Below are 26,860 nucleotides of genomic sequence, written 5' to 3' on the forward strand. Positions count from 1 at the left end.
ATAGTCCATTATGTTGCATATATGGCCCATGGACTACTCAGTTTGTATATTTTGCTTATTTTTCACAGTTCCACACAACTTATTCCTGTTTTCTGAATTGATCTGTGTTCAGTTTATCAAGGCCTATCCACTGTGCCAACTTACAACTAAATCTGAGGGGGGTGCGATGGGAAGGTTCCCTTGTGAGGATGGTTTAAAAAAACCAAAACCAGTAATCAGAATTTAAACTAAAAATCTACTGCTATCTGAGCTGCAACTTCCATTTAAATGTCGCGGAGGTGCTGAAGAAACTGAACTGGTATACACCTGAAGATAAACTATGCTGAGAAAACTTATCTACAAGTTTCGATAATGAACTTTAAATCCTGGATCTAGGAATATGCTACAAAGCCCTTCGTATTGCTTCCGTAGCGATCGCGAGGACAAAGTATTAACACAGCCCGCAGAAGCGTTTCAGCAGTCATTCTTCCCGTGCTCCATACATGGATCTAACTAAGGCGGCCTAATAACTGGTACTATGAAAAGTACCCTCTGCCATGCACTTCATTTGTTCACAGAATACGGATGTAGACGTAGAAGCAGCTCTCGATGCAGTCACAAACATGGTTAGATATGCTACACGAACTTTGTTTCCTTAGAAGGCGTCCATGGAGTACTGAATAAAAGCTTTTCGAAAGCTGTTTGGTTCGACGTAGAGTAATATTTTTGCTCTAGGATTCTGCTTCGAATACATAGGGAAGTCGTCCTTCCCCTTTTGTGGATAGGTCTGGTCTGTGCTTTTTCCAGTATCTTTTCGAGGAAACTACGGTAAACTATGGTCAAGAATGGCGTTAACTGATTCTATACTAACTTAGCTGTGTGTGTGGGGGGGGGGGGGGGGGCTGTTATCAGCGCCTTTAAACATATTAAAAGAAACGAAATGGATAAAATGGATAAACGACTAACTAGAGAAGAGCTAAAATAAAAGCATAGGGAAATATGATTTGCTGACCAGTTACAAAAAACCATAGGTGAGCCAGTCACCCTGTCATTACATTAAGACTATTTTCCTAAAACTTTTGGAAACAAGTTAGTCATACCACAAAACCATAAAACTGACTACGTTCGTTTCAGTGTCACTTGAAACAGAGGACTGATCACCCGCTAGAGACAGTTTTATCTCAACAGCCATTCACCTCATCAGCACGTAGCACACTTTCAGGTTGAGGATCTTTTATAGAAATGTTAACCTTCCTCGCGGTCCAGGCGATGAAGCCAAGACGCCCGTTCTCCGAAACACGCAACATTCCACCGCTGCACCGGTCGGTGGTCGCTTAAGTATGCCCAGAGCTTATGGTGACAGGGTTGGTGGCGCTTACCAATCCCCACATCAGGAACCACGGAGTCGCCAAGCCCATACTCAGCAAACAAATCTGAGCCCCCGAGGGTGTGATTTCTGGGGTTGATTTCACTCTTACTGCCATAGCTCCCAGGTTGGTACGAAGGTGATCCAGTCACTAATGACATCCGTGTTAACCAAAGACCATACCACTTCAGACGCTATCCCAGGTCCGGCACAGTTCTGATGGAACATATAACCACACAACATTGGAGAGTGGTCGTAACATAGCAAGACAGAATAAAATAAGAAGAAAGAAGTTGTATTTCCGCTAGGTTACAGTAATACCTGTTGCAATTCCAATGCATTATCCTGAGGTTGACGTTGGATATGAAGAGCCCAAGGGGAGGTTGTCACAGAGACAAGGCTGACGTGACAACTACAAATGGCTTGTCAGACGCAGGTTGCGATGCGATGGGGAGATGGCACCTCCAGGGATACTACGGAGTGGGAGGGGGGGGGGGGGGTGGCGGCGGCCTTGTACTGGGACTTACGTTTCCTCCTCCTCTTTCAGAGGTTGAGGAAGGCATGGCACAGAAGAAGTGCAGGATTCAGCACAATCCAGGACTGAAAGAGAGAGAGTGCGACATTGGGGTGCACAGATGGTGTGTCCAATTTCTGAATAGTGGTAGCAGGACTGTGGCCTCAGATATGCTGCGAGAGGAGCACCTGGCGGGGAGGGTGTGGGAACTTCAGGGAAGGAGGAGATGGGAGTGCGAAAGAGCTGCATAAGGAAGTGGAAATGCGGGCAGGTGGAAGGCTGTAACAGAGGCAAAAGGAGAGGATATCGATACTGGTTGTAGTTGTCATATTTATGGCGAACCTCAGCATAAGATAGACGATCCAAGGACTTTTACTTAGCGACCTTTTCTTTCTTGTAAACTGGGTTATCTGGTGAGCATGGAGAGTGGCGGTCATGACAGTTTACACATACAGATGGCATAACAAAGGGGCTTTCCTCACGGAGTGGGTGGCCACTGTCACCACACAGAGTCTCCCGTGCAGCAGGAAGCCATATGCCCAAAATGCAAGCACCAAAACCACCTCATGGAGAGCTCCAGTGTGACAAGCATACATATACATGGAGGAGGGGGGGGGGGGGCGGAGAACAGTTCAGATATCAGTAGTGTGACCGCTGTGTTATCAGGGTAACAGCCCCACCACACAGACTGGCTGCATGAACTGGTAACCCAGTGGGGTGGAGGGGGCATACAGCAGTGAAGGAAGAGGGGATGAAGGGAGGGGAGATGAATCCACACCGTAGATGCTAGGGAGGGAGCTCTTCCTCAGTGGCTCACACTAAAGACTGAAAACTTAGAACAGGTGGTCAAACTCCAAGAGGAAACAAAAACGTCAGAAAGGATGAAAGACCAGGCAAGAGGAGAAAATCTTACGGAATACAGAGAACGAGATGGGTAGCCAGGTCGACGTAAATAAAAACACGGAGAGAGGGGGAAGGAGGGGGGAGCGAGGAAGGAGGCAGAATGGGGAAGGAGAGGCACGATGAAGGAAATGCAGCTTGGGAAGGAAGGTTGGGCTGCAAGAAGTTGGGGATCCAAGCGCGCCATGCGCGAGCTTACGAAAGAACTGCTAGCCCCGGGAGAACGGAAGAGGGGTGAGATTCAGATTTCAGATTGATTTTTAAAAGTCGTTCGCAACACATCATTGCTGTCCCTTCGTGGGGAAAAAGCAGGAAAGAGAAGGATAGTGTCGCGAATTGAGAGAAGAGGTTCTCAGATGTTGTGATATGTTTAAGAAAGTCGTGGTATCAGAAAAATCATAGCCAGATGCAAGAAGACCTGCAGACAATCGACGCTTGGAGCAAATGATGTTGGCTGACTGACAGATTTAACATATTCCGCACACACAGGCAACAAGACCCTTTGACATATCGTTACATTAATTCCACTTAGTCGCTGGATCCAGCCACCAGCATTAAATAGCTAGATTTATGTATTCACAATCGTTTAAAATGAATTACCACATTGAACAAAATACAAAAGCTTTATTGAGATTCTCAGGAAGCGCCCCAAAGAAAAATCGTTCGTCAGCAAAAAGAAATAGCTCAAAAATCTCTGAACATTTTCATCTCGTCAGCGTGGAACTTACTAAGTAGGACCGACAGAAGATCCAAAGTAGAGTGCCTTCTTTGGACAAATCCAGCAATTTCAGGCGAGACATTAGTCTTTTGCGACTAACAATTTATCTAGTGTAGTGCGTGATGAGGCTGCTTACCTCTGATCCTGGACCCAGTGCAGACAGAAGAAGGAGAACACCTTTGGGAAGGGTCCCAGCCTCCAGACGTCGGTTTCTTCAATACGCGGCGTGCCAATGTCCAGCTGACGGAAGCACAGACGTGGCCCGGAGAACCTGTCTGCCGCCTTGGCTATCATGGCGGGGCTGATGTCTACAGCGAGGACGCTGACTCCTGGTGGCAGCCGCGGCAGCAGCTCGTATGTCGTGACGTCACCAGCGCCGCAGCCAACGTCCAGCACAGTGCCTTGCTCGCACTGCCAGTCCAGCGCCGGCCACAGTTCCTGCAGCACCTTGTTCACGAACTGCTGCTGAAGGCTGCTCGATTTGGCGTACAGCTCTGCGTCGTCCATTTTACCTGTAAGTTTACTCTCATTATTGTTGCCATTATGAGTGAGTCTTTTACGTATAGTGAAAAATCAAGTTCCTTGGGTCCTTACAAATTTTTTTCTGCTTACTGTCGTTGGTATTATAGTTTTTGAGATGTTCGTTTATTTAACCTTCACCCTTTAATTTTAATCCCACATCTGAACTTTCCCGTTATTTGGATCACTGCTACTTCCATTTGCAAATTGAATAGTAGAGGCGACAGGCTACAAAGGGTGTAATAACACCCTTTATAGTCCAAGCACTTCGTTCTTGGCCCTCCACTCTTACTTGGTTCTTGTACATATTGTGTATTACGTTTCTGTCCCTGTAGCTTTCCCCTATTTTTCTCAAAATCCGGAACATTTTGCACAATTTTAAATTATCGAACGGCTTTTCCAGGTTGACAAATCTCATGAATGTGTCTTCATTTTTCTATAGTCTTCCTTCTATTGTCAGCCGCAACGCCGGAACTGCCTCGCTGGCGCCTCTACCTTTCCTGAAGCCAAACATCCTCATCTGATACATGCTCAATTTTCTCTTCCATTCTTTTGTATGTTATTCTTTTTTTTTTGTTTTGGTTTTAGGGCTCAAAACTGCTATGATCATTAGCGCCCGGTCCGTGACTTAGGAAACAGTAAAAAACCGAAATTGAAAACCAGCAGCAATGGGAAAATTGGAGAAACTAAAAGCAGAAGGAAGGCTTAAAAATCCACTACAGAAAGGGGTTGGTTGTCCCCAAAAAAAGCTTCAAATGACTGACGTCATTTCGCTGGCACTAATAAACTCGAGAACGCGATCGGCTGAGCGCGTGTCATCTGCTAAAATCGACGATATATCAGGCGATAGCTATAGACGGGTGCGTAACGGATTAGAAGAGGGACACTCAATTAAAAGGTGTCTTACCGTCCACAGCTGAGAGCAGTGGGGACAGAGTAGGGGAGGATCGCCGCTTAAAAGATGTCGATGGCTAAAAAGACAGTGCCCTATCCGGAGTCTAGTTAAAATTACCTCCTCCCGACGACGCGTTCGGGAGGAAGAGGTCCAAGCACAAGGAAGAGCTTTCACGTCCCGCAATTTACTATGGGAAAGTGTCGACCAATGTGCGTGCCATAAAAGAGCAACACGACGACGTAAAACTGTCCGTAGATCGACGAAGGGAATCATGCGAATAGCTGGCTGAACAAGAGACTGCAGCCTTGGCCGCTATATCGGCCGCCTCATTGCCACAGATACCAACGTGTCCTGGGAGCCAGAGGAACGCCACAGAGACACCCCCAAGTGGAGCAAGTGTAGACAGTCCTGAATCCGGTGGACCAGAGGGTGGACAGGGCAGAGAGCTTGAAGACTGAGGAAAGAGCTGAGAGAATCTGAACGGATAACATACTGTATCCGCTGATGGCGACGGGTGTATTGGACAGCCTGGAGAACAGCGTAAAGCTCCGCAGTATAAACCGAACACTGGTAGGGAAGGCGAAATCGATTTGGGGTGTCGCCAACAATATAGGCACTCCCTACACCAACCGATGTTTTTGAGCCATCAGTGTAAATAAATGTGGCTTCCTTCATTTGTGCTCATAGAGCAGCAAATGCCCGGCGATAAACAAGTGAAGGGGTACCATCCTTGGGAAACTGACAAAGGTCACGGAGCAGGCAGGTCCGGGGATGGAGCCAATGCGGTGCTGTACCCCAAGTTTTCAAGAAAGTTTTAGGAAAGTGGAAGGAAAGAGAATGAAGCAGTTGACGTAAGCGGACTCCCGGTGGTAGTAGGGAGGAGGGGCGGCCTGCATACTCTACATCCAAGGAGGCGTCGAAAAAACTGTCATGGGCAGGATTTGCAGGCATGGAAGACAGATGGCTAGCATAACGACTCAGAAGGACTGCTCGCCGATTGGACAGCAGAGGTTCAGCAGTCTCAGCATAAAGGCTTTCCACAGGGCTGGTGTAAAAAGCTCCAGACACTAAACGTAATCCACGGTGGTGGATAGAGTCCAAACGACGAAGAATAGACGGCCGAGCAGAGGAGTAAACTAGGCTTCCACAGTCCAATTTCGAGCGCATTAAAGCGCGATAGAGGCGGAGAAGGACCACTCGGTCCGCTCCCCAGGAGGTACCATTCAGGACACGGAGGATGTTGAGGGATCGCAGACAGCGAGCCGAAAGGTAGGAACAGTGGGAGAACAGTTTTCTATCAAGACCCAAGAATTTAGCGACGTCCGAAAACGGAAGGTTGACAGGTCCTAGACTTAAGGAAGGTGGAAGAAACTCCGTACGATGCCAAAAATTAACACAAACGGTCTTACTGGGAGAAAAGCGGAAGCCTGTTTCGATGCTCCAAGAGTGGAGGCGATCGAGACATCCTTGAAGACGTCGTTCAAGAAGGCTGGTCCGATGAGAGCTGTAGTAGATCGCAAAATCGTCTACAAAGAGGGAGCCCGAGACATCAGGAAGGAGACAATCCATAAATGGATTTATGGCAATGGCAAACAGTACAACACTCAGCACGGAGCCCTGGGGTACCTCGTTTTCTTGGGAGAAAGTACGGGAGAGAGTAGCGTTCACTCGCACCCTAAATGTGCGCTCTGCCATAAATTCGCGAAGAAAAAGGGGCAGCCGACCTCGAAAGCCCCAAGAGAACAGTGTGCGGAGGATGCCTGTCCTCCAACAGGTATCGTATGATCTCTCCAGATCAAAAAATATTGCTACTATTTGGCGTTTCCGGAGAAAATTGTTCATGATATAAGTGGAGAGAGCAACAAGATGGTCAACTGCAAAACGATGCTTTCGGAAACCGCATTGGGCAGGTGTTAAAAGACTGCGGGACTCCAGCCACCAAGCTAAACGGTAATTCACCATACGCTCCAAAACCTTACAGACATTACTCATGAGAGAAATGGGGCGATAGCTACAGGGGAGATGTTTGTCCTTTCCAGGTTTCGGAACAGGAACGACGATAGCTTCCCGCCATAGTCTGGGAAAAGTACTGTCGGTCCAAATTCGATTATAAAGGCGAAGGAGGTAACGCAGACTATGGTATGATAAATGTAGCAACATTTGGATGTGGATACCATCCGGTCCTGGGGCGGAGGAGTGAGAAGAAGAGAGTGCATGTTGGAGTTCCTGCATGGAGAAAACAGTATTGTAGCTTTCGCGATTTTGAGAGGAGAAAGCAAGAGGTCGCACTTCCGCTGCACGTTTCTTCGGGAGAAACGCTAGCGGGTAATTTGAAGAGCTCGAAATCTCAGCAAAGTGCTGACCCAATGAGTTAGAAATTGCGACGGGGTCCACTAAAGTATCATGCGCGACAGTGAGCCCAGAGACCGGGGAGAAACTAGGCACGCCAGATAATCGTCTAATCCGACTCCAAACTTCCGAGGAGGAAGTGAAGGTATTAAAGGAGATATTAAAGAAGTCCCAGCTTGCCTTCTTGCTATCGCGGATGACATGACGCGACGGCATCGCCAAGGAGCTGCTTATAGCGGATACTGTTGGCCAAAGTAGGATGGTGTCTGAAAACGCGAAGAGCACGTCGCCGCTCACGTATTGCGTCACGGCATGCCTCGTTCCATCAAGGAACTCGGGGGCGCCGGGGCAATTCGGCGGTGTGAGGTATTGAACGTTCCGCTGCTGTAAGAATAACTTCCGTAATATGAGTGACCTCATCGTCGACGCTAGGAAAGTGACGGTCATCGAATGTCGCTAGTGACGAAGAAAGTCCAATCGGCTTGGGCAAACTTCGAGTGTCACATGCGCATATATAGCAGTTGTGGCTGCAATCTAAGGACACATGGAAAGTGGTCACTCGAGTGTGTATCAGCAAGAGTGAACTATTCGAAGCGCTCAGCTAGCGGAACAGTACCGACCGAAAGGTCCAAATGAGAGAAATGTGTCGTGGAGGCAGACAAAAATATAGGGTCCCCAGTATTTAGGGAAACAAGATCCGCTTGGTGGAAGACGTCGATCAATAGTGAGACACGCGGACGAGGATGTGGAGATCCCCACAGCGGGTGGTGGGCATTGAAGTGCCCAACCAGCAAATAGAGCGAGTGGAAGCTGACCAAGAAGATGAATAAGGTCAGCTCGTGCCATTGGTGTGGGTGATGGAATGTATACAGTACGAAGAGAGAAGGTCTATCCAGAAAGGTAAAGACGGACAGTGACTGCTTGGAAGGAACTGTTTAAGGGGATTGGGTGATAATGGAGAGTATCATGGAGAGGAATCATGAGTCCTCCATGTGCTGGAGTGCCTTCAACTGAGGGGAGATCAAATCGGACAGACTGCAAAGTGGGGAGAACAAAGCGGTCATGGGGACGCAGCTTTGTTTCCTGAATACAGAAGATGCCCGGTGAGTAGGCTCGTAAGATGATCGACAATTCATCCGGATTGGCTCGAATGCCGCGGATATTCCAATGGGTAATGGACATAGGGTGGACAAAAAAAATGGAAGAATGTGAGCAAGGTTGCTGTCAACTCAACGACTGTTCAGAGCTTGCGACCGACAGCGTGGAATGGCATTCAGCCGAAGGCAGAAGATCCTGATCCATAGGTTGTTCAGGAGCAGCTCCTGCCACCAGCGATCGGCCGGTTGATCGGCCGCCAGTAGTGCGCCTCGGCGACACAGAAGACGGCCGAGGGCAGAACCCAACGAAGGGTGAGCCGTAGAGTGGGCAGGCGAAAGTGGGGAGGTTGAACGGGCGATCTTGGCGCTGGCCGATCTGACGACCATGGTATTGAAGGTGGGATCACAAATCTGCGTGGCCGCCTCCTTTGTTGGCCGAGGAGAGGCAAGGACAGTGCTGTATTTTCCTGTCTGAGGCATGGTGGGCTGTCGACTGGCGAATAATTTTCGAGCAGCAAAGGTCGACACTTTTTCCTTCACTCTGATTTCCTGAATGAGCTTTTCGTCTTTAAAAATGGGGCAATCTCGAGAGGAAGCAGCGTGGTCACCCATACAGTTGATGCAACGAGGGGATGGAGGTGGACAAGCACCCTCATGGTCATCCTTGCCACACAACACATTTGGCCGGATTGGAACAGGACTGGCTGGTGTGGTAGAACCGCTGACAACGATAGCAACGCGTAGGGTTTGGGATGTAAGGGCGAACGGAAATTATCTCATAGCCTGCTTTGATTTTCGATGGGAGTTGAACTATGTCAAGAAGACAGTACGGGTTGGAATGATGTTCGTGTCAACCCTTTTCATGACTATGAACTGCCGTTATGCTCTGGTCAGACAGGTAGTGTTGAATTTCCTCGTCGGACAATCCGTCGAGGGAGCGAGTATAAACGACCCCACGTGATGAATTTAAAGTACAGTGCGGTTCCACCCGGACAGGGAAGGTGTGTAGCAGTGAAGTACGCAGCAATTTTTGTGCCTGGAAGGCACTGACTGTTTCTAACAACAAGGTGTCATTTCATTTCATAATCTGGAACAAGACTTTACAGGACCTGCTATTGCGTCGACACCTTTCTGAATAATGAAAGGGTTGACCGAGGAGAAGTCGTGACCTTCGTCAGACCGAGAAACAACAAGGAACTGTGGCAACGATGGAAGGACTGTCTGTGGCTGAGACTCATTGAACTTACGCTTGTGAGTTGACATAGTAGAAGATGAGGAAACCATTGCGAAAGTATCCCTCATGATTACCGGCGTCTCCGATGGCGCGCTCCTTCCTTGTGGGGGCCCTCTCTGAGGGCACTCCCGCCGTAGGTGATTGTTCAAACCTCAGGTCACACCTCCCGAGAAACGGACAGAGGGACCAATCGGCACTTTCGGAAGGTATCAGCTCGGGTAATCACCCCTCCCTGGGCCTGGCCCTTACCAGGGGGTACGTACGTGTCCTACCTGTCTACCCAGGGCAGGGAATTACGCTTTACCCCGTCACCAGCTACGCATGGAAACGTATGGGTCGGCCTTCAGACACGCACAGGGTGAAAAAAAGAGAAAGGGAAACGAAAGAAGAGGTCTCAAACGCCGCAGCGGAGAAAAGGACAAAGAGAAGAGGTAAGGAAAAGAGAAGGACAGAGGAAGGACGAAGACTTGCAAGCGGAGAAAGCAAAGAATTTGTTACAGTTTCGAGCGTCCGTCTCCAGACGTAGGCACAAACCATACTCCCAGAGGGGGAGAAATGGAAGGAAAGAGCCAGGGTGAGGGGGGGGGGGGCCAAGATGGGGGATGGGGAAGGATGCGGAAAGGGAAGGTATGCAGTGCGGAAAGTAAGGAAGGCCACATTAGCTCGGGATCCCGTGCTCGCTACGCACGTATCCATGAAAGAGTTGTGGACCCCCTGGGGGGTGGGGCCACCTGTTGGGGCCTAGTGCCCGAAAAGACATTTGATCTGTACCCAGATTTGGAAGGTGACGTATGGCACCCAGTGGTCGAGACTTATCTCTCCCAACACTCCTGCTTCCGTCGTTTGGTAAGTTGGCGAACGTGGGCATGGAGCTGTTTAAAGGCTATGAGGTGCTCTAGGGAAGGGTGCTGCTTATGCCACTGTACAGCTCGCCGACGCTCCTTAATTGCTTCAGCGACTTCTAGTGACGACCAAGGGACTGCCTTACGCCTTGGGCACCCTACAGAGCGAGGGATCACGTTTTCTGCCGCAGAAATAATTGTTGTAGTCACCTGCTCAACCATCACATCGATGATCATCATGTTACCGTGTGGTGGAGATTCAACAGTGACAGCAGAGGTGAAAGTTTGCCAGTCCACCTTGTTTAAAGCCCATCTGGGCAGTGGTCAGTGGTCCTGACGTTGGGACAGTGACAGGAAGATGGAAGTGGTCACTACCACACAGGTCATCATGTGCTCTCCAGCGGATAGATGGGAGAAGTCCTTGGCTGCAAATTGATAGATCAATGGCCGAGTAACTACCATGAGCCACACTGAAATGTGTGGCAGCCCCAGTGTTTAAGAGGGATAGGTTGAACCGAGACCATATAGTTTAGACGTTGCTGCCTTGGCCAGGAAGCATGGTACCACCCCCCAAGGGCTTATGGGCATTAAAATCTTCTGAAGATAGGAAGGGTTTAAGGAGTTGATCAATCAGTGAAGCATCCACAGGTACTGCACCATATGGAGGAAGATATACATTGCAGATAGTTATTTCCTGCGTCAACTGTATTCTGACAACCACAGCTTCAAGAGAGGGTTGAAGGGGCACAGATTCATTACAGACTGAGTTTAGGACATAAACTCAAACTCCACCTCACACTCGATCATAGTCGCTACATTTCCTGTAATATCCCTTTTAGCCGCTGAGGGCAGGGGTCCGCATTGCCAGGAATCAGGTTTCCTGGAGGGAAATGCAGATAGCAGGTGCAAAGCTTAACAGCTGCCATAGCTCAGCCAGGCAGTGGGAAAAACCGCCGCAATTCCACTGGAGGATGACATCGTGAGACTGGGAAGGCATGGAACATTCAATGAGGCAGTTTACGCCTCAGTCACCTGCTATCACTGACTTCTTGCCTGGGCAGTGTATATCCATTGTGTCTGGAGGTCTGGCGAGATCTAGGTCAATGGCGAATGCCAGAATCTCCACCCCACCCTCAGATGCAGAGCTTGTAGGTAGCAGTGGTGTGGGTACCACCATAATTTCCTTTGTCTTAGAGGTTTTCTTTCTAGATTTCTCTCGCTGCTTCTTGGGTTTCCTGGCTGGGAGGACTCCACTGGCTCAGTTTCCGGGATGGAGGACGAGTGTGAAGCCCTAAGACCAGCTGCTTTTGGGCTCTTCAGCCACTGACGGATGTTGTCTTCCCCAATAGCAGAAACCTGGGAAGGGAGTGGCCCATGAGACCCCCTTCCTAGCGAGAGAAGCCAAATAAGACTTACGCTTCTCTGGTTTAGAAGTGGGGATGGACGTCCCCAATAGTTTTGGGTGTTGCTCCCGAAGTATGTGGTGCAGGGACAACAGAGAGGGAAATGGCCCTCACCATCAAGGGGGCAGGTATAGTCTTCCAGCTCAGAGTTAACTTGGGTTGGCCGTTGAAGTGGCATTGTAAGACGATGTCATAGGCACAGGATGCAGGCGTTCAAATTTTCTCTTCGCCTCACTTTATGTCAGTCAGTCCAGGATATTGCACTCCATAATCTTCCTTTCTTTCTGGAGAAACTTGCAGTCTGGCGAGCAAGGCAAATGGTGCCCTCTGCAGTTGACACAGATGGGAGGCTGGGCACATGAAGTATTGGGATGTGATGGGCTTCCGCAATCTCGGCATTTGACTCTGGAAGTACAGCGGGAAGACATATGGCTGAACTTCCAACACTTAAAGCACCTCGTCGGGGGAGGGTTATAGGGTTTTACATCAGAGTGGTAGACCCTTGGGCAATGTATCACCCTCAGAGGCCAAGATGAAGGCACTGGTTGCAACCCGATTATCTCTCTGACTCCAGTGGACACACTGAACAAAATGCACACCGTGCCACTCTGAATTGGAGCGCAGCTCGTCGTCAGACTTCAAAAGAAGGTCCCTGTGAAATATGATACCCTGGATCATATTTAAGATCTTATTGGACGTGATGGTTACAGAACATCCCCCATCTTGTCACAAGCGAGTAACGTCTATGACTCAGCAGAGGCTGCTGTTTTGATCAAGACTGACCCAGATCTCATTTTGGACAAGCCCTCCACCTCCCCAAACTTGTCCTCTGAATGCTCAACAAAAAAAAGAGGCTTGATTGTCTTTAAAGACTCCCCATGAGCTCTTGAACATACAAAGTACCAGGCTGAATAAGATCCGCTTCCATCCTCCTTTGGTGTGGCCAAGGAGGGGAACGATTCGAGGTCATATTTCTGTGCATTGAATTAAGCTCGTGAATGCTTAGAGACTGCTTGTGTTTCACCAGTAGCAAGGTATGATGGACTACGCTTCATCATGTGTAATCTGCCCTGATGCCACCCACTCTGACCAGGGGCCCTGCCCATGGGCATTACCCAGCCACAGCAAAGGTCGCCTGGCAGGATGGCCATTGCCGGAAGTCCTGATGCCCCAGGGGGATGGGCATCTTCCCCTTAGCATAGATGGGGCGTTAATGGCGCAGGCATTAGCAGAGCGATCCCTGTGTGGTCAGTGGGCTACAACCAACAGGGTACTTGGCGGCCCCACCACAACGTACTGGCTATCGTGCTGGATATCAGGTGCTAAGAAGTCCATGGTCATCGTCAATGCAGAAAGTGACACTGCATAGTGCATGGTGGAAAACACACCCAGGAAGGTGTCCTCGCCCAAGAGATGGAGAATAGGCAGGACTGCAAAATGATGACGAGAAAGTTGGCTAAAGATCTCAATACATGATGGACACTATGCACCATGTAAGGCACCCTTCCCCCGATTGGCTCGCTCTTCGGAAAATTTGAAGAATGGAGGTCAAACCCTATAGGGGACCATCACATGAAGGCCGGAACGTGTGAATCTCCTTTTAGTCGCCTCTTGTGACAGGCAGGAATACCTCGGGCCTATTCTAACCCCTGGACCTGCATGAGTCAGCACCCTTGTTTATAGCTCTCCATCCCTTCATCCACACTACATGCTCCCTAAGCTCCCATCCTGGTGCAACAGCAATACAGAATCTTATACAACAACATCTGATCCCTACCAACAAACAAGCCCCTTTCCATGCACACTCTCTCCCAAGACGTTGATACCTTCACCCTTAATGAATTAGTCCTCCACCCGTATCACACCATCCCAGTTCCTCCCTGTATCCTCCAATGTACAGATAATCCCCTCCCCTGGCCAGATGTGGAGTTTAATTGGACACCATGAGAACATCTGTTCGGCCACAACTCTATCAATAATCCCACAAAACACCTTATCCTTAGCCTCTTCTTATATATATATATATATATATATATATATATATATATATATATATATATATATATATATATATCCTAATCGTTCCATCTCCTACGATTTCCTCACCCACACCTTTTCCTCTTATGTTGTTGTTGATCTTAACATCTATAGTAGATCCCCTGCAACACTCTGGTGATGCCCATTATAATTATCCGGGCTGTTATGCCGTGGTCGGTTGATGAATTCTGAGGTGATTCCCAACGTTTCGTCTCCGACTGCGGGAGACATCTTCATCTTCAAGGGGGTCCGTAGCTTGATGGAAGGTCCAACACACACACACACACACACACACACACACACACACACACACACACACACACACACTGGCTCGCTACTGACTGCCGCTAAATTCCGTGTCCGCGCGCCCCCGCGCCGCGGCGTGACGTCACGTGTTCTGAAAACGTCAGTGCAATTGGCCGCTGTCCGTCGCCGTCGATCGCCGTTGCCATCACCCAGTAGTGGACGAGTGGTACACATCTTCTTTAACACCGGCATCCATATACCGTTTAATTTGACGCCCTCCTCCTTTCGGTTGAAATTATTTGGGTGTTTAGCGATTTCGATTGCCTCCCTGTAGAGCCTTTCGTAGTATCCGCTCGTGGCCGCTAGTACTTGCGTCTCCTCGAAACGAATATTGTGGTTCCCTGGCTGGAAAGCATGCTCCGCAACAGCTGATCGTTCCGTTTCTCCTCTTCTACAATTTCCCTTGTGCTCTTCCAAACGTTTAGAAACAGTTCTTTTGGTGGTACCCACATAAACATCACCACAGCTGCATGGGATCCTATACACTCTGGTGGTGCCGTCAGTTTACAGAACTCTTGTCCCGAAAGCAACACCACCCTAGATGCCATTCTCACATTTGCTAACCTCTCGCAGAAGTCCTCGCCCTAGCTGGAAGTGACCACCTACCTGTCCTCACCGTATGTTAGACACTGACTCGTCCTCATGCGGCGCGCCACATCCCCACCTCCTTCCGAAAATGGTCCACAACTACTACTGTGCAGCTGTAATGCCTACAGGGAACCTGTAGATGGGAAGCAACCCCCTAACCTTCCAGCAACATAATGATATCCCCATGCCACAGCTTTTCTGCATCAGACCTTGTCAGATGCTGTATCTGCCCACATCCCTACTAAGGCCATATGTTCCTATCGCCCCACTATATTATCACAAGCTGCGCCCCTCTTCGTGAGTCCTGTCGCTTATATCGCTCCTTCCTCTGGACTCGTGACTGGAACACACTAAAATGCTACCATCAACTGCAACATCAATTAGATATTTACTCCATGCTCTAAAACGCTGGTACTGGCGCCAGACATGTACCAGACTCAATGCTACACTCCCAGTTAACTCTTCCAAGTACTGGAAAGCATTCCATCGACTTACTGGCATCCATCCCATCACGTATTACCTGATCCTTCACAACAACCTTCCCTTACCTAATGGCCTGAGCGAAGCCAAATACTTTGCATCCTATCTGATGCATTCTCCACCTCTGATAACCCTCACTTTGACTAGTCCCAGTTCCCTACTGTTCATAAACGCACAGATACCGTAAACCACCTGTGGATCCCAGCTTCTGATACTTGACCAAAATACCAGACATAGAATTAAACACGCCAATCACATGAAACAAGTCTTTCACAGGAAACAACGCATAACCTGGGCACGTCTGTAGTACCTGTCACCACTTCAAAGAATGCTGTATCTTCTTTTTCATCGCCCTTGAAACCCTGTTTAACACTAACCTTTCCACATGCTACTATTCAAACCTGTGAAAAACCGCCAGAGACCCTCTTTTTCTCAAACCAAACAAACGCCTACCAATACCTCCTTGGACTGCTCCTTTTGCCTCACCACAGTGTTTACGAAGTTCTTTGAATGGATCCTCTCCCAACGCATCCACCACCATCTGCACCAACACCATCTGCATCCTGTTACCCAGTGTGGCTTCCATCTCTCCCTCCTATGCTGCTGATCAGCTTCTGAACCTCACTCCTCTCCCAATAACCGTAAACCAGCAGACCAGGAACTGCACCATTGAGATGGTTTAGGACACACACGCACTGAAGTGAGGCAGTGCACCATGTTGTATCCTCATCCTCTCAAAAACAGCCAAGTTTACGTTCTCCATGAACTCTGAACTCTTTCCACGAACCTCTAGTACAAGTGGCCATTCAGATGGACACGTAGAAGATATGGTCCAATGAGATTGTCATCCACATTGCACTGCTAAACGTACTTGATGGTGTGAGTACTACAGCGTGGAGGTTTACCCCCTCCCTCACATGCCTATTCCTGCTTTTGGAAATACCATCACAATCAAATGAGGCCTCGTCAGTAAACAGCCTGATTTGGAGGGACTCAGGTCGATAAATCCATTGTTAGAGCAACCACTGACACAATGCTACCCTTAGCGAAAAATCATTCACACGTATTGCATGGATTCGTTTTGGGTGATAAGGCTGTGGAGTGCTCGCCACAGGCTAATATGTGGAGCACCCTTTCACATGAAATACGACGAGTACTTATAGTGGGACCGCTGCAACACGTTCCAGCACCACCTCTTCAAAATAGGGTGTGCGAGTGGTCCTCATTTTGCCGGTCCCTCGTTCCGTATTTCCAATGAACCAGTCTGCCGCATTCGTCGATCGAGAGAAACACTCGTCGGGACGGATGATGCCTGTTGAGAAATCGTTCCATGTAGGGGACTTTCGGCAGCGAGAGCATTATAACGTACCTGCCCGTACACAAGATGCATGTCAGTGCGGAGCTGTACCGGCACTGCTCCATCGTGCTATACTGTATGTCTCTGAACAGCAGTGGGTAATGAACGGGTGTGTCGATACATAGCTCGAGCATTTGGGATCCCTATCAGTTCGGCTTAAAGGAGGACGCAGAACCAATTCAGAGGCGGGCTGCTAGATTTGTTACTGGTAGGTTTGATCATCACGCGAGTTACGGAAATGCTTTAGGAACTCGGGTGGGAGTCTCTAGAGGAAAGGAGGCACTCTTTTCGTGAATCACTAGTGAGGAAATTTAGAGAACCGGCGTTGTACTGCCGCCAACTTATATTTCGCGGAAAGACCACAAAGATAACATAAGAGAGATTAGGGCTCGTACAGAGGCATATAGGCAGTCATTTTTCCCTCGTTCTGTTTGGGAGTGGAACAGGGAGAGAAGATGCTAGTTGTGGTACGAGGTACCCTCCGCCACGCACCGTATGGTGGATTGCGGAGTATGTATGTAGATGTAGCACATTCTGTCATGGGACAATGTAAATACGGTACAACAGAGCAACCTTATGGACTAGTAAACAGAACCTGCATCATGACTTCCTAGTAATCAGGCGCGTCGTCCTTTTTTCCTTGCTTGAAACAAAGAATCTTAACAACACAGTACGTGTTAAGTAGCAGGCATGTTACTTGTAAATAAGCTGGAAAACAGTAATGCTAGACAACGCAGTTGAAAATTTTCTTCCGTATCTCCTTAACCTGGCTTCACTGACCCCAGGTTCCCTACCTCAATTGTTCACTGGAATACTCTGTATCGCCTGTTACAATTCTGCACGCACTTACGGAAACACCCTGTGTAATCTGTTCATATGCGTTTCTTGCGTTAGTAGTGACTCTGTTTTCTATGTAGTGTAGTGGCACTTTGTGAAAAGCACCCCCTGCGTGTATCCAAACTGCACCACAAGTTATTCGTAAGGTGAACTGCAGAAGGGTGTAACATTGTAAATCACTGTTATTACAGCTTGTAACACATTGGGATAGAGATGGTTGGTTTGAGGATTAAAGGGACCAAACTGCATAGGTCATCGGTCCCTTGTTTCATGAACACACAGAGCACAGGGAAACCATCCATTAGTCATACAAAACACAAGAAAAATTCCAGGGGAAGAAAATCCCCAAGGTCAATAATAAAGAAATATGGAAAACGGAGCACAGCAACAAAAACAAAGAAGAGAAGAAAGGCAGAAAGAATTAAAATTTTCAGCAGAGGATCGTGGCTGGCTGATCACGAAAATAAGAGGATGAGCCAGCCACTCTCCAACACGTTAAAACCTCCAGCCTAAAAGATTAGGATGGAGTCGATTTACAACACAAAACTAATTAAAAGATACAGCTCAAAAGAGGGTGATGTTAAAAAAAATTAAATGGACCTATAAAAGCCGCTTGCGCGAATAAAACTTAAAACCCGATCTGCCATAGAGACATTGTCACTTAAAAGAGATGATAAATCACCCTGGAGATTAAAAGCACGCCTGAGAGCGGTTAAAAGAGGACATTCCAACAACAGATGGGCCACCGTCATGGTTGCACCACAGCGACAATGAGGGGGGTCCACTCGACGCAGCAGATGACCATGCATCAGCCAAGAGTGACCAATGTGGAGCCTACAGAGAATAACAGAATCCCTGCGAGAGGCCCGCATGGAGGAACCCCACACGGTCGTGGTCTCCTTTACACGCCGCAGCTTGTTGGGTACAGACAGAGTGCGCCATTCGTCTGCCCACACCCCAAAGACCCGACGGCGTAACACCGATCGGAGATCAGTGGCCGGGAGGCCGATCTCCAACAGCAGTTTGCGGGTGGCTTCTTTAGCTAACTTGTCGGCGTGTTCGTTTCCCGCTATCCCAACGCGTCCTGGGATCCATATGAACACCACTGAACGTCCACGCTGATCAAGAGCATGAACGGACTCCTGGATGGCAACAACAATGGGATGGCGTGGGTAGCACTGGTCAAGAGCCTGCAGACTACTGAGAGAGTCACTGCAAATGACAAAAGACTCTCCAGTGCTGGTACAAATACGCTCAAGGGCACGAAAAATGGTTGTTAGCTCTGCGGTGTAAACACTGCAGCCGTCCGGCAAGCAGCGCTGGTCTACATAGTCCGCATGAGCATAAGCGTACCCCACACGGCCATCAACCATCGAGCCATCTGTATAGTTAGCCTCCGAGTCGCAGGATGCGTCGAGGAGAGCAAGAAATTGGCGGCGCGAGACTGCAGGAGGAACTGAATCCTTTTGCCATTGTGAGAGGTCCAGCGGCCGACGAATACACCAAGGGGGCGTATGTGGGTGGACCTGAAAAGCAGATGGAAGAGGCAAAGACTCGAGGTCACTAAGGAGTGACCTAACACGGATCCCAATGGTATGGCCCGATTGAGGCCGCCGGTGTGGGGTATGGACTGCCGCATTAGCGAAAAGGAGATGGTAGTTAGGGTCATGAGGCGAACAACGAACGTGGGCAGCATAGTTGGCTAAGAGTTGTAGACGCCGAATGTGGAGTGGAGGAACCCCAGCCTCAGCAAGTAGGCTATTAACAGGACTGGTGCGGAATGCTCCTGTCGCCTGTCGAACCCCACAGTGGTGAATGGGGTCCAGCAGTTGCAACGCTGAGGGCGACGCTGAGCCATACGCCACACTCCCATAATCCAGTCGGGACAGCACAAGGGCTTTGTAGAGCTGCAGCAGCGCTTTACGATCTGCACCCCAAGTTGTGTTGCTGAGGCAGCGGAGGGCACTCAGATGCTGCCAGCACTGACGCTTGAGCTGACAAATATGTGGAAGCCAAGTAAGCCGGGCATCGAACAGCAATCCTAGAAAACGGTAAGTGTCAACAACCCTGAGCATAGCATCCTCAAGATAGAGCTCAGGGTGGGGATGGACAGTTCGACGCCGACAAAAGTGCATAACACAAGTCTTCGCAGGAGAAAACTGAAACCCATGGGCTAAGGCCCACGCCTGCGCCTTGCATATGGCTCCCTGCAACCTACGTTCTGCAACACTAATGGTGGAGGAGCTGAAAAAGATGCAGAAATCGTCAGCATAAAATGTGGGTGAGACAGACGACCCTACTGCTGTTGCAAGGCCATTAATGGCCACAAGGAAAACGGGCACGCTCAATACAGAGCCCTGTGGAACGCCGTTCTCCTGTTATGAAGTGAACTATGGGATGTGACAATTAAAACGCGGAATGTCCGAACAGATAAAAATTCTGAATAAAAATGGGGAGAGAGGCCCGGAGACCCCACCCGTGCAACGTGGCGAGAATATGGTGCCGCCACGTCGTGTCATATGCTCTGGAGAGGTCGAAAAAGATGGAGACGAGGTGTTGGCGCCTGGAAAAAGCAGTGCAGATTGCAGACTCAAGGAAGACCAAAGTATCGGCGGTGGAACGGCCCTGACGGAAGCCACTCTGGCACTGAGCCAGAAGACCACGAGACTGGAGCAGCCAACACAGCCGTCGACTCACCATACGTTCCAGTAGCTTGCACAGAGTATTTGTCAAGCTGATGGGCCGATAGCTATCCACATTATGCGGGTCCTTACCAGGCTTCAGCACCGGAACGATGGCACTTTCTCGCCACTGCGACGGAAAGACACCATCGCCCCATATGCGGTTGAAGATGGCAAGAACACATCGCTGACAGTCCGGGGACAGGTGTTTGAGCATCTGATTGTGGACGCCATCTGGCCCAGAGGCTGTATCGGGGCACTGTGCCAGGGCGCTTTGGAGTTCCCACAAACTAAATGGGGCGTTATAGGTCTCAGGGTGGCGAGAAGCAAAAGAAAGCCGTTTGCCTTCCTCCCGGCGTTTGAGCGCGCGAAACGCAGGCGGGTAATTCCCCGACGCAGAGGCCCGAACATAGTGCTGTGCGAAATGCTCGGCGATTGCATCGGCATCGGTGGATACCGCCCCATTGACGGTAAGCCCTGGGACACCTGTAGAGTGCTGCAATCCAAAGATGCGCCGAATCTTCATCCACACCTGGGAGGGTGAAGTATGGGAACCAATGGTGGAAACGTACCTCTCCCAGCACTCCTGTTTCCGCCTCTTCAGCCGCCGTGCCTAGGCACGGAGACGTTTGAAGAAAATGAGGTTCTCCAAAGACGGGTGCCGCTTATGTCGCTGAAGAGCCCGCCGACGTTCTTTAATGGCTTCAGCGACCTCCAGAGACCACCAAGGCACTGACTTTTGCCGGGGGCACCCTAACGAACGAGGAATGGTACGTTCTGCAGCGGAAACAATCGCTGCAGTCAGTGTCTCAACCGCCACATCGATGGTACCGTGGGGGAGAGATTCAACAGCGGCAGCAGAGGAGAACGTTTCCCAGTTTGCCTTGCTAAATGCCCATCTAGGCAGGGGTTCATGGGATCGACACTGGGGTGGTGAAAGGAAGATGGGAAAATGGTCACTACCACACAAGTCGTCATGGACTCTCCAGTGGACCGATGGCACAAGCCCTGGGCTGCACAACGACAGATCTATGGCCGAGAACGTGCCATGCGCCACACTGAAATGCGTGGCAGCGCCAGTGTTTAAGAGGCAGAGGTCGAGTTGGGAGATGATATTCTCGACATCTCTGCCTCGGCCAGTAATCTTCGATCCACCCCACAGGGGATTGTGGGCGTTAAAATCCCCAAGGAGAAGAAAAGGCGTGGGAAGTTGGGCGACAAGTGCAGCCAATTCGGTCAGGGAGACTGTACCACCTGGAGGGAGAGACACTGGAGACGGTTATGTCCTGGGTAGTCCTTACGCAGACAGCCACAGCTTTCAATGATGTATGAAGGGGCAGAGGAGCACTATATACAGAGGTAAGGACACACGCAGGCTCCACCTGACACACTATTGTATGTGCTATGGTTGCAGTAATAACCCCTTTATCCACAGAGGACAGGGGTCCGCATTGCCGGGAACCAGGTTTCCTGGAGGGCAATGCATAAAGCAGGTGTCATGCTTATAAGCTTATGTAGCTCAGGTAGATGGCTAAAATAACCGCCACAATTCCACTGGAGGATTGTACAAAGCGTGTCCTGTAGGGGCATTCAGGCACCGAAAAGGCAAACTACTTCGCAGGGTCACATGCTGCCACCGACTGAGTGACGGACGTCGCTACAGCCATCGTTTCTGAGGAGACGGCGAGATCCAGGTCATCAGGGGACGCAAAGAGCTCGACCTCATCCTCAGAGGCTAAGCTGACAGGAAGCGTTGGTGCGGGAACCACTGGGTCCTTATCCTTCTTGGAGAGCTTCCTCTTCTCTCTCTTGTCTTTGGGAGGAGGGTTGGCATGCTGGGAGGGCTTTCCTGACGCATTATCGGGAACGGAGGAAGAGCGTGAAGCCCTTCGACCAGCAGCTGGTGGCTTCTTCAGCCACTGGCTAGTGTCTTGTGAGACACTGGGGAAGTCCGTGGAAGGAACTCCCCCAGGGGATCCCTTCTGAACAAGTGAGGCCGGAGGAGGCTGTTGCGTCTCCGGCTGAGCACCCGGAGAGAGCTGTCGCTTCCCCAGCTGAGGAGCCGGAGAGGGCTGTCGCCGCTCTGGCTGAGAGGTGGGGACTGACGTCCCCGGTTGCTTGGGGCGCACTGCTCCCAAACTGGGTGTTTTGGAAGCAGTGGAAGAGAGAGTGGCCTGTCCCAGCGGTGGGGCAGACGCTACTTGATTTCTCTGTGGGCCAACGGAGAAGAGAGTCTGTGCAGGAGCTGGTGGCGGCAGTCTGACAGTAGCAGAACTCCTCAACGCAGGTGTGGGGTTGAGTCGTTCTAGCTTCTTTTTTGCCTCTTGGCAAGTTAAACGGTCCAAGGTCTTAATTTCTTGTATCTTCCGCTCTCGTTTATAGACTGCACAGTCTGGTGAGCAGGGAGAATGACGCTCCCCACAGTTAACGCAGGTGGGAGGCGGAGCACATGGAGCATTAGGTTGCGGAGGTCGTCCACAATCATGACACGTGGGGCTGCCAGTGCACCTGGAGGACATGTGTCCGAATTTCCAGCACTGGAAGCATCGCATAGGGGGCGGGATATAGGGCTTGACATCGCACCGGTAGATCAGGACCTTGACTTTCTCAGGCAAGCAGTCGCCCTCAAAGGGCAGGGTAAAGCACCGGTAGTGACCCTATTATCCTTCGGCCCCCTAAAGACACGATGGACAAAGTGTACACCTCGTCGTGCCAGGTTCTCACGTAGCTCGTCATCAGACTGTAGCAGAAGATCTTTACGAAAAATAATCTCCTGGACCAAATTTAAGGACTTATGGGGAGTGACAGTAACGGGGATGTCACCGAGCTTCTCGCAGGCGAGTAATGCCTGGGACTGTGCAGATGAAGCTGCTTGTATCAGAATGGCCCCGCTCCTCAGTTTGGAAAGAGACACCACTTCCCCAAACTTGTCTTTGAGATTGTGCACAAAGAAAAGAGGCTTAGTCCCCAAAAACGAATCCCCATCAGTTCTGCTGCATAGAAGGTATCATGGCGAATATGGCTCCTGTCTGTCTGCAGCCCTACGTTCCGCCCATGGTGTGGCTATGGGAGGGAACGATTTCGGGTTATATGTCACAGCGTTAAATTCCACCTTACCACGCTTAGAGACATTGGCGGTCGGGCGACCACCAGATTGAGATTTCACCCCCTTCATTGCGGGCCATCCGCCCCGATGCCACCCACTCCGACCAGGGGCTCTCCCCACGGGCGCCACCCAGCCACAGCAAAGGCCACCTGGCAGGATGGCCGTTGCCGGGAGTCCCGATGCCCCAGAGAGACGGGCATCTACTCCTTGGCTTACGTGGGGAGGTGTCAGCTCAGGCATTGGCAGTACGATCCCTGTGTTGTCAGGGGGCTACAACCTAGAGGGTACATGACGACCCCACCACAACGGGCTGGCTACCGTGTTGGATTTTGGGTGCCATGGGTAGTCCATAGTGATCGTGGGTGCAGATGGTGACGCACTAAGGGCGTTACTTACACAATCCATCAGGTGTGTATGCCCAAAATGAGGGATGGAGGGTTTTTTTGTTTTTTTTTTTTTTGTGGTTTTCGGGCGCACAACTTCAATGGTCATTAGCGCCCTGACTACTCTAAGAATGCACCGCGAGGCACAAGTTGACAACAACAACTAAAAGGGAAAACACAATAAAAGACAGACTGACAGGCATAGGATTAAAAAACATCATCAAATGTCCTTAGCGAGGTGTGTCAAATTGATAAAACAAAGAACACGAGCAGCTGCTCGTGGGTCATCCGCTAAAATGGCATCGAAAGTATTAGGCAGGTTAAGATCGAGGCGCAGTGTGTTAAGATCAGGACAGGACATTAAAATGTGTCTAACCGTCAGCAAGTGCCCACATGGGCAGAACGGCGCCGGCGCAGCCGTCAGCAGATGGCGATGGCTGAACCGGCAGTGTCCAATTCTTAACCTTGCTAAAACGACCTCCTCCCGCCGAGAAGGGCGTGAGGAGGACGTCCAAGCCACGGGAAGAGGTTTTAAGGCCCGAAGCTTGTTGTCGGTAAGTGCAGCCCAATCGGCATGCCACAGCGACACAACGCGCCGACAAATGACCCTGCTAAAATCGGACGAAGGGACACAACAAGAAGCTGTCCGAGGCTGGAGGACTGCAGCCTTGGCCGCGGCATCTGCAGCTTCGTTCCCAGGGATACCGACATGGCCAGGAACCCACATAAAGCTAACCGGCGTACCGACGTCCACCAGCTGCTGAAGAGAGCGTTGGATCCGGTGTACGAAAGGGTGAACCGGGTACGGATCACTGAGGCTCTGGATGGCGCTCAGGGAATCTGAGCAGATGACATAAGCAGAATGTCGGTGGCGGCAGATGTAAAGAACAGCCTGGTAGAGGGCAAAGAGCTCAGCTGTGAAGACCGAACAATGGCCATGGAGCCGGTATTGGAAACTTTGTGCCCCGACAATAAAGGAACACCCGACCCCGTCATTGGTCTTAGAGCCATCTGTATAAATGAAAGTCATGTTGTTGAACTTCGAACGAAGTTCCAAAGAACGGGAGTGGTAGACCGAACCGGGGGTGACCTCTTTTGGGAGCGAGCTGAGGTCGAGGTGAACGCGGATCTGAGCCTGGAGCCAAGGTGGCGTGCGGCTCTCGCCCACTCGAAAGGTTGCAGGGAGTGAAAAATGAAGGTGTTGAAGGAGGCGACGAAAGCGAACTCCAGGGGGTAGCAAGGCAGAGACATACAACCCGTATTGAAGGTCAAGAGAGTCGTCAAAAAAGGAACGATAAGACGGATGGTCGGGCATTGACAGTAGCCGACAGGCATACCGACAAAGCAGTATATCGCGCCGGTAGGTGAGTGGCAATTCGCCAGCGTCAGCATGAAGACTCTCTACGGGACTGGTATAAAATGCTCCGATCGCAAGTCGTAAACCCCGATGTTGTATGGAGTTGAGGCGGCGTAAGATGGATGGCCGTGCAGAGGAGTATACGAAGCTCCCATAATCCAGCTTGGAGCGGACGATCGACCGATATAGACGAAGTAGGACGGTTCGATCCGCTCCCCACGACATACCACTGAGAACACGGAGGACATTTAAAGAATGGGTACAACGGGCGGCCAAATATGACACATGTGGAGACCAGCTAAGTTTCCTGTCAAAGGTAAGGCCTAAAAATTTGATTGTCTCCACGAGTGGGAGAGCAACGGGACCGAGTCGTAAGGACGGTGGGAGAAACTCTTTGTAGCGCCAGAAGTTAATACAGACCGTCTTCTCGGCAGAAAAACGGAAGCCATTGGCGACACTCCAGGAGTAAAGACGGTCAAGAGAACGCTGAAGACAGCGCTCCAGGACACGTGCACACTGCGCGCTGCAATAGATGGTAAAATCGTCCACGAAAAGGGAGCCTGATACATCAGCTGGGAGGCAATCCATTATTGGATTGATCGCGATGGCGAAGAGAGCGACGCTCAAAACTGAGCCCTGTGGCACCCCATTCTCCTGGCGAAAGGTGTCGGACAGGACAGAACCCACACGTACCCGAAACTGTCGATCCATTAAAAAGGAATGAATAAAAAGAGGGAGGCGACCGCGAAAGCCCCATGTATGCATGGTGCGGAGAATGCCCGCCCTCCAACAGGTGTCGTAAGCCTTCTCCAAATCAAAGAACACAGCCGCGGTCGGGCGCTTCCGCAAGAAGTTATTCATAATGAAGGTCGACAAGGTAACCAGATGGTCAACAGCAGAGCGGCGCCTTCGAAATCCACATTGCACATTGGTAAGTAGGCGTCGAGACTCGAGCAGCCAAACCAATCGAGAGTTAACCATTCGCTCCATCACTTTACAGACACAGCTGGTAAGCGAGATAGGTCGATAACTGGAAGGCAAGTGCTTGTCCTTCCCCGGCTTAGGAATCGGGATAACAATAGACTCGCGCCAGCATGCGGGAACATGTCCCTCAATCCAGATGCGATTGTATGTACGAAGAAGAAAACCTTTACCCGCAGGAGAAAGGTTCTTCAGCATCTGAATATGAATAGAATCAGGCCCTGGAGCGGAGGACCGTGATCGGCCAAGTGCGGTTTCGAGTTCCCGCATGGTGAATGGGGCATTATAACTTTCACAATTCGAGGAGCGGACGTCAGGTGGCCTAGCCTCCTCTGCCTGTTTGCGGGGGAGGAAGGCAGGGTGGTAATGAGCGGAGCTCGAAACCTCGGCGAAAAAGCGGCCGAAGGCATTGGAGACAGCCTCAGGGGCCACAAGGACTTCATTCGCGACCTTCAAGCCAGAAACTGGGGAGTGGACCTTAGTGCCAGATAGCCGGCGCAGGCTACCCCAGACAACAGAAGAAGGGGTAGAACTGTTGAAGGTGCTTGTGAAAGCAGCCCAGCTGGCTTTCTTGCTTTCTTTAATAATACGACGACACTGAGCACGTAATCGTTTATAATTAATACAATTCGCCACTGTAGGGTGGCGCTTAAAGGTGCGTAAAGCACGTCGACGAGCACGTAAAGCATCTCTACATGCTGCGGTCCACCAGGGGACCGGTACGCGACGTGGAGAAGAAGTAGGGTGAGGGATGGAATATTCAGCAGCAGCGAGAATGACTTCCGTGAGGTGTGCGACCTGACGATCGCAGCTTGTGAAGGTTTGATCCTGAAAGGTAGCCCTGGAAGAGAAGAGCTCCCAGTCTGCCTTGGAGATGGTCCAACGAGAGGAGCACGGAGAGGGAGTATGCTGCAGGAGATGGATAACACAC

General features: G+C 50.3%; 1 protein-coding gene across 1 annotated transcript in view; it reads right to left on the minus strand.

Moving 5' to 3' along the window:
* LOC124613113 (juvenile hormone acid O-methyltransferase-like) overlaps nt 1–26,860 on the minus strand; it is a 133,546-nt gene that overhangs the window by 88,834 nt on the left and 17,852 nt on the right. Inside the window, exon 2 of the mRNA XM_047141725.1 lies at nt 3,614–3,989. Coding sequence (XP_046997681.1) covers nt 3,614–3,984 — 371 coding nt within the window. The 5' untranslated portion in view covers nt 3,985–3,989. The remainder of the gene's footprint in view (nt 1–3,613; nt 3,990–26,860) is intronic.

This window comes from Schistocerca americana, chromosome 4 (assembly GCF_021461395.2).
Source record: "Schistocerca americana isolate TAMUIC-IGC-003095 chromosome 4, iqSchAmer2.1, whole genome shotgun sequence".
NCBI classification, from domain to species: Eukaryota; Metazoa; Arthropoda; class Insecta; order Orthoptera; family Acrididae; genus Schistocerca; species Schistocerca americana.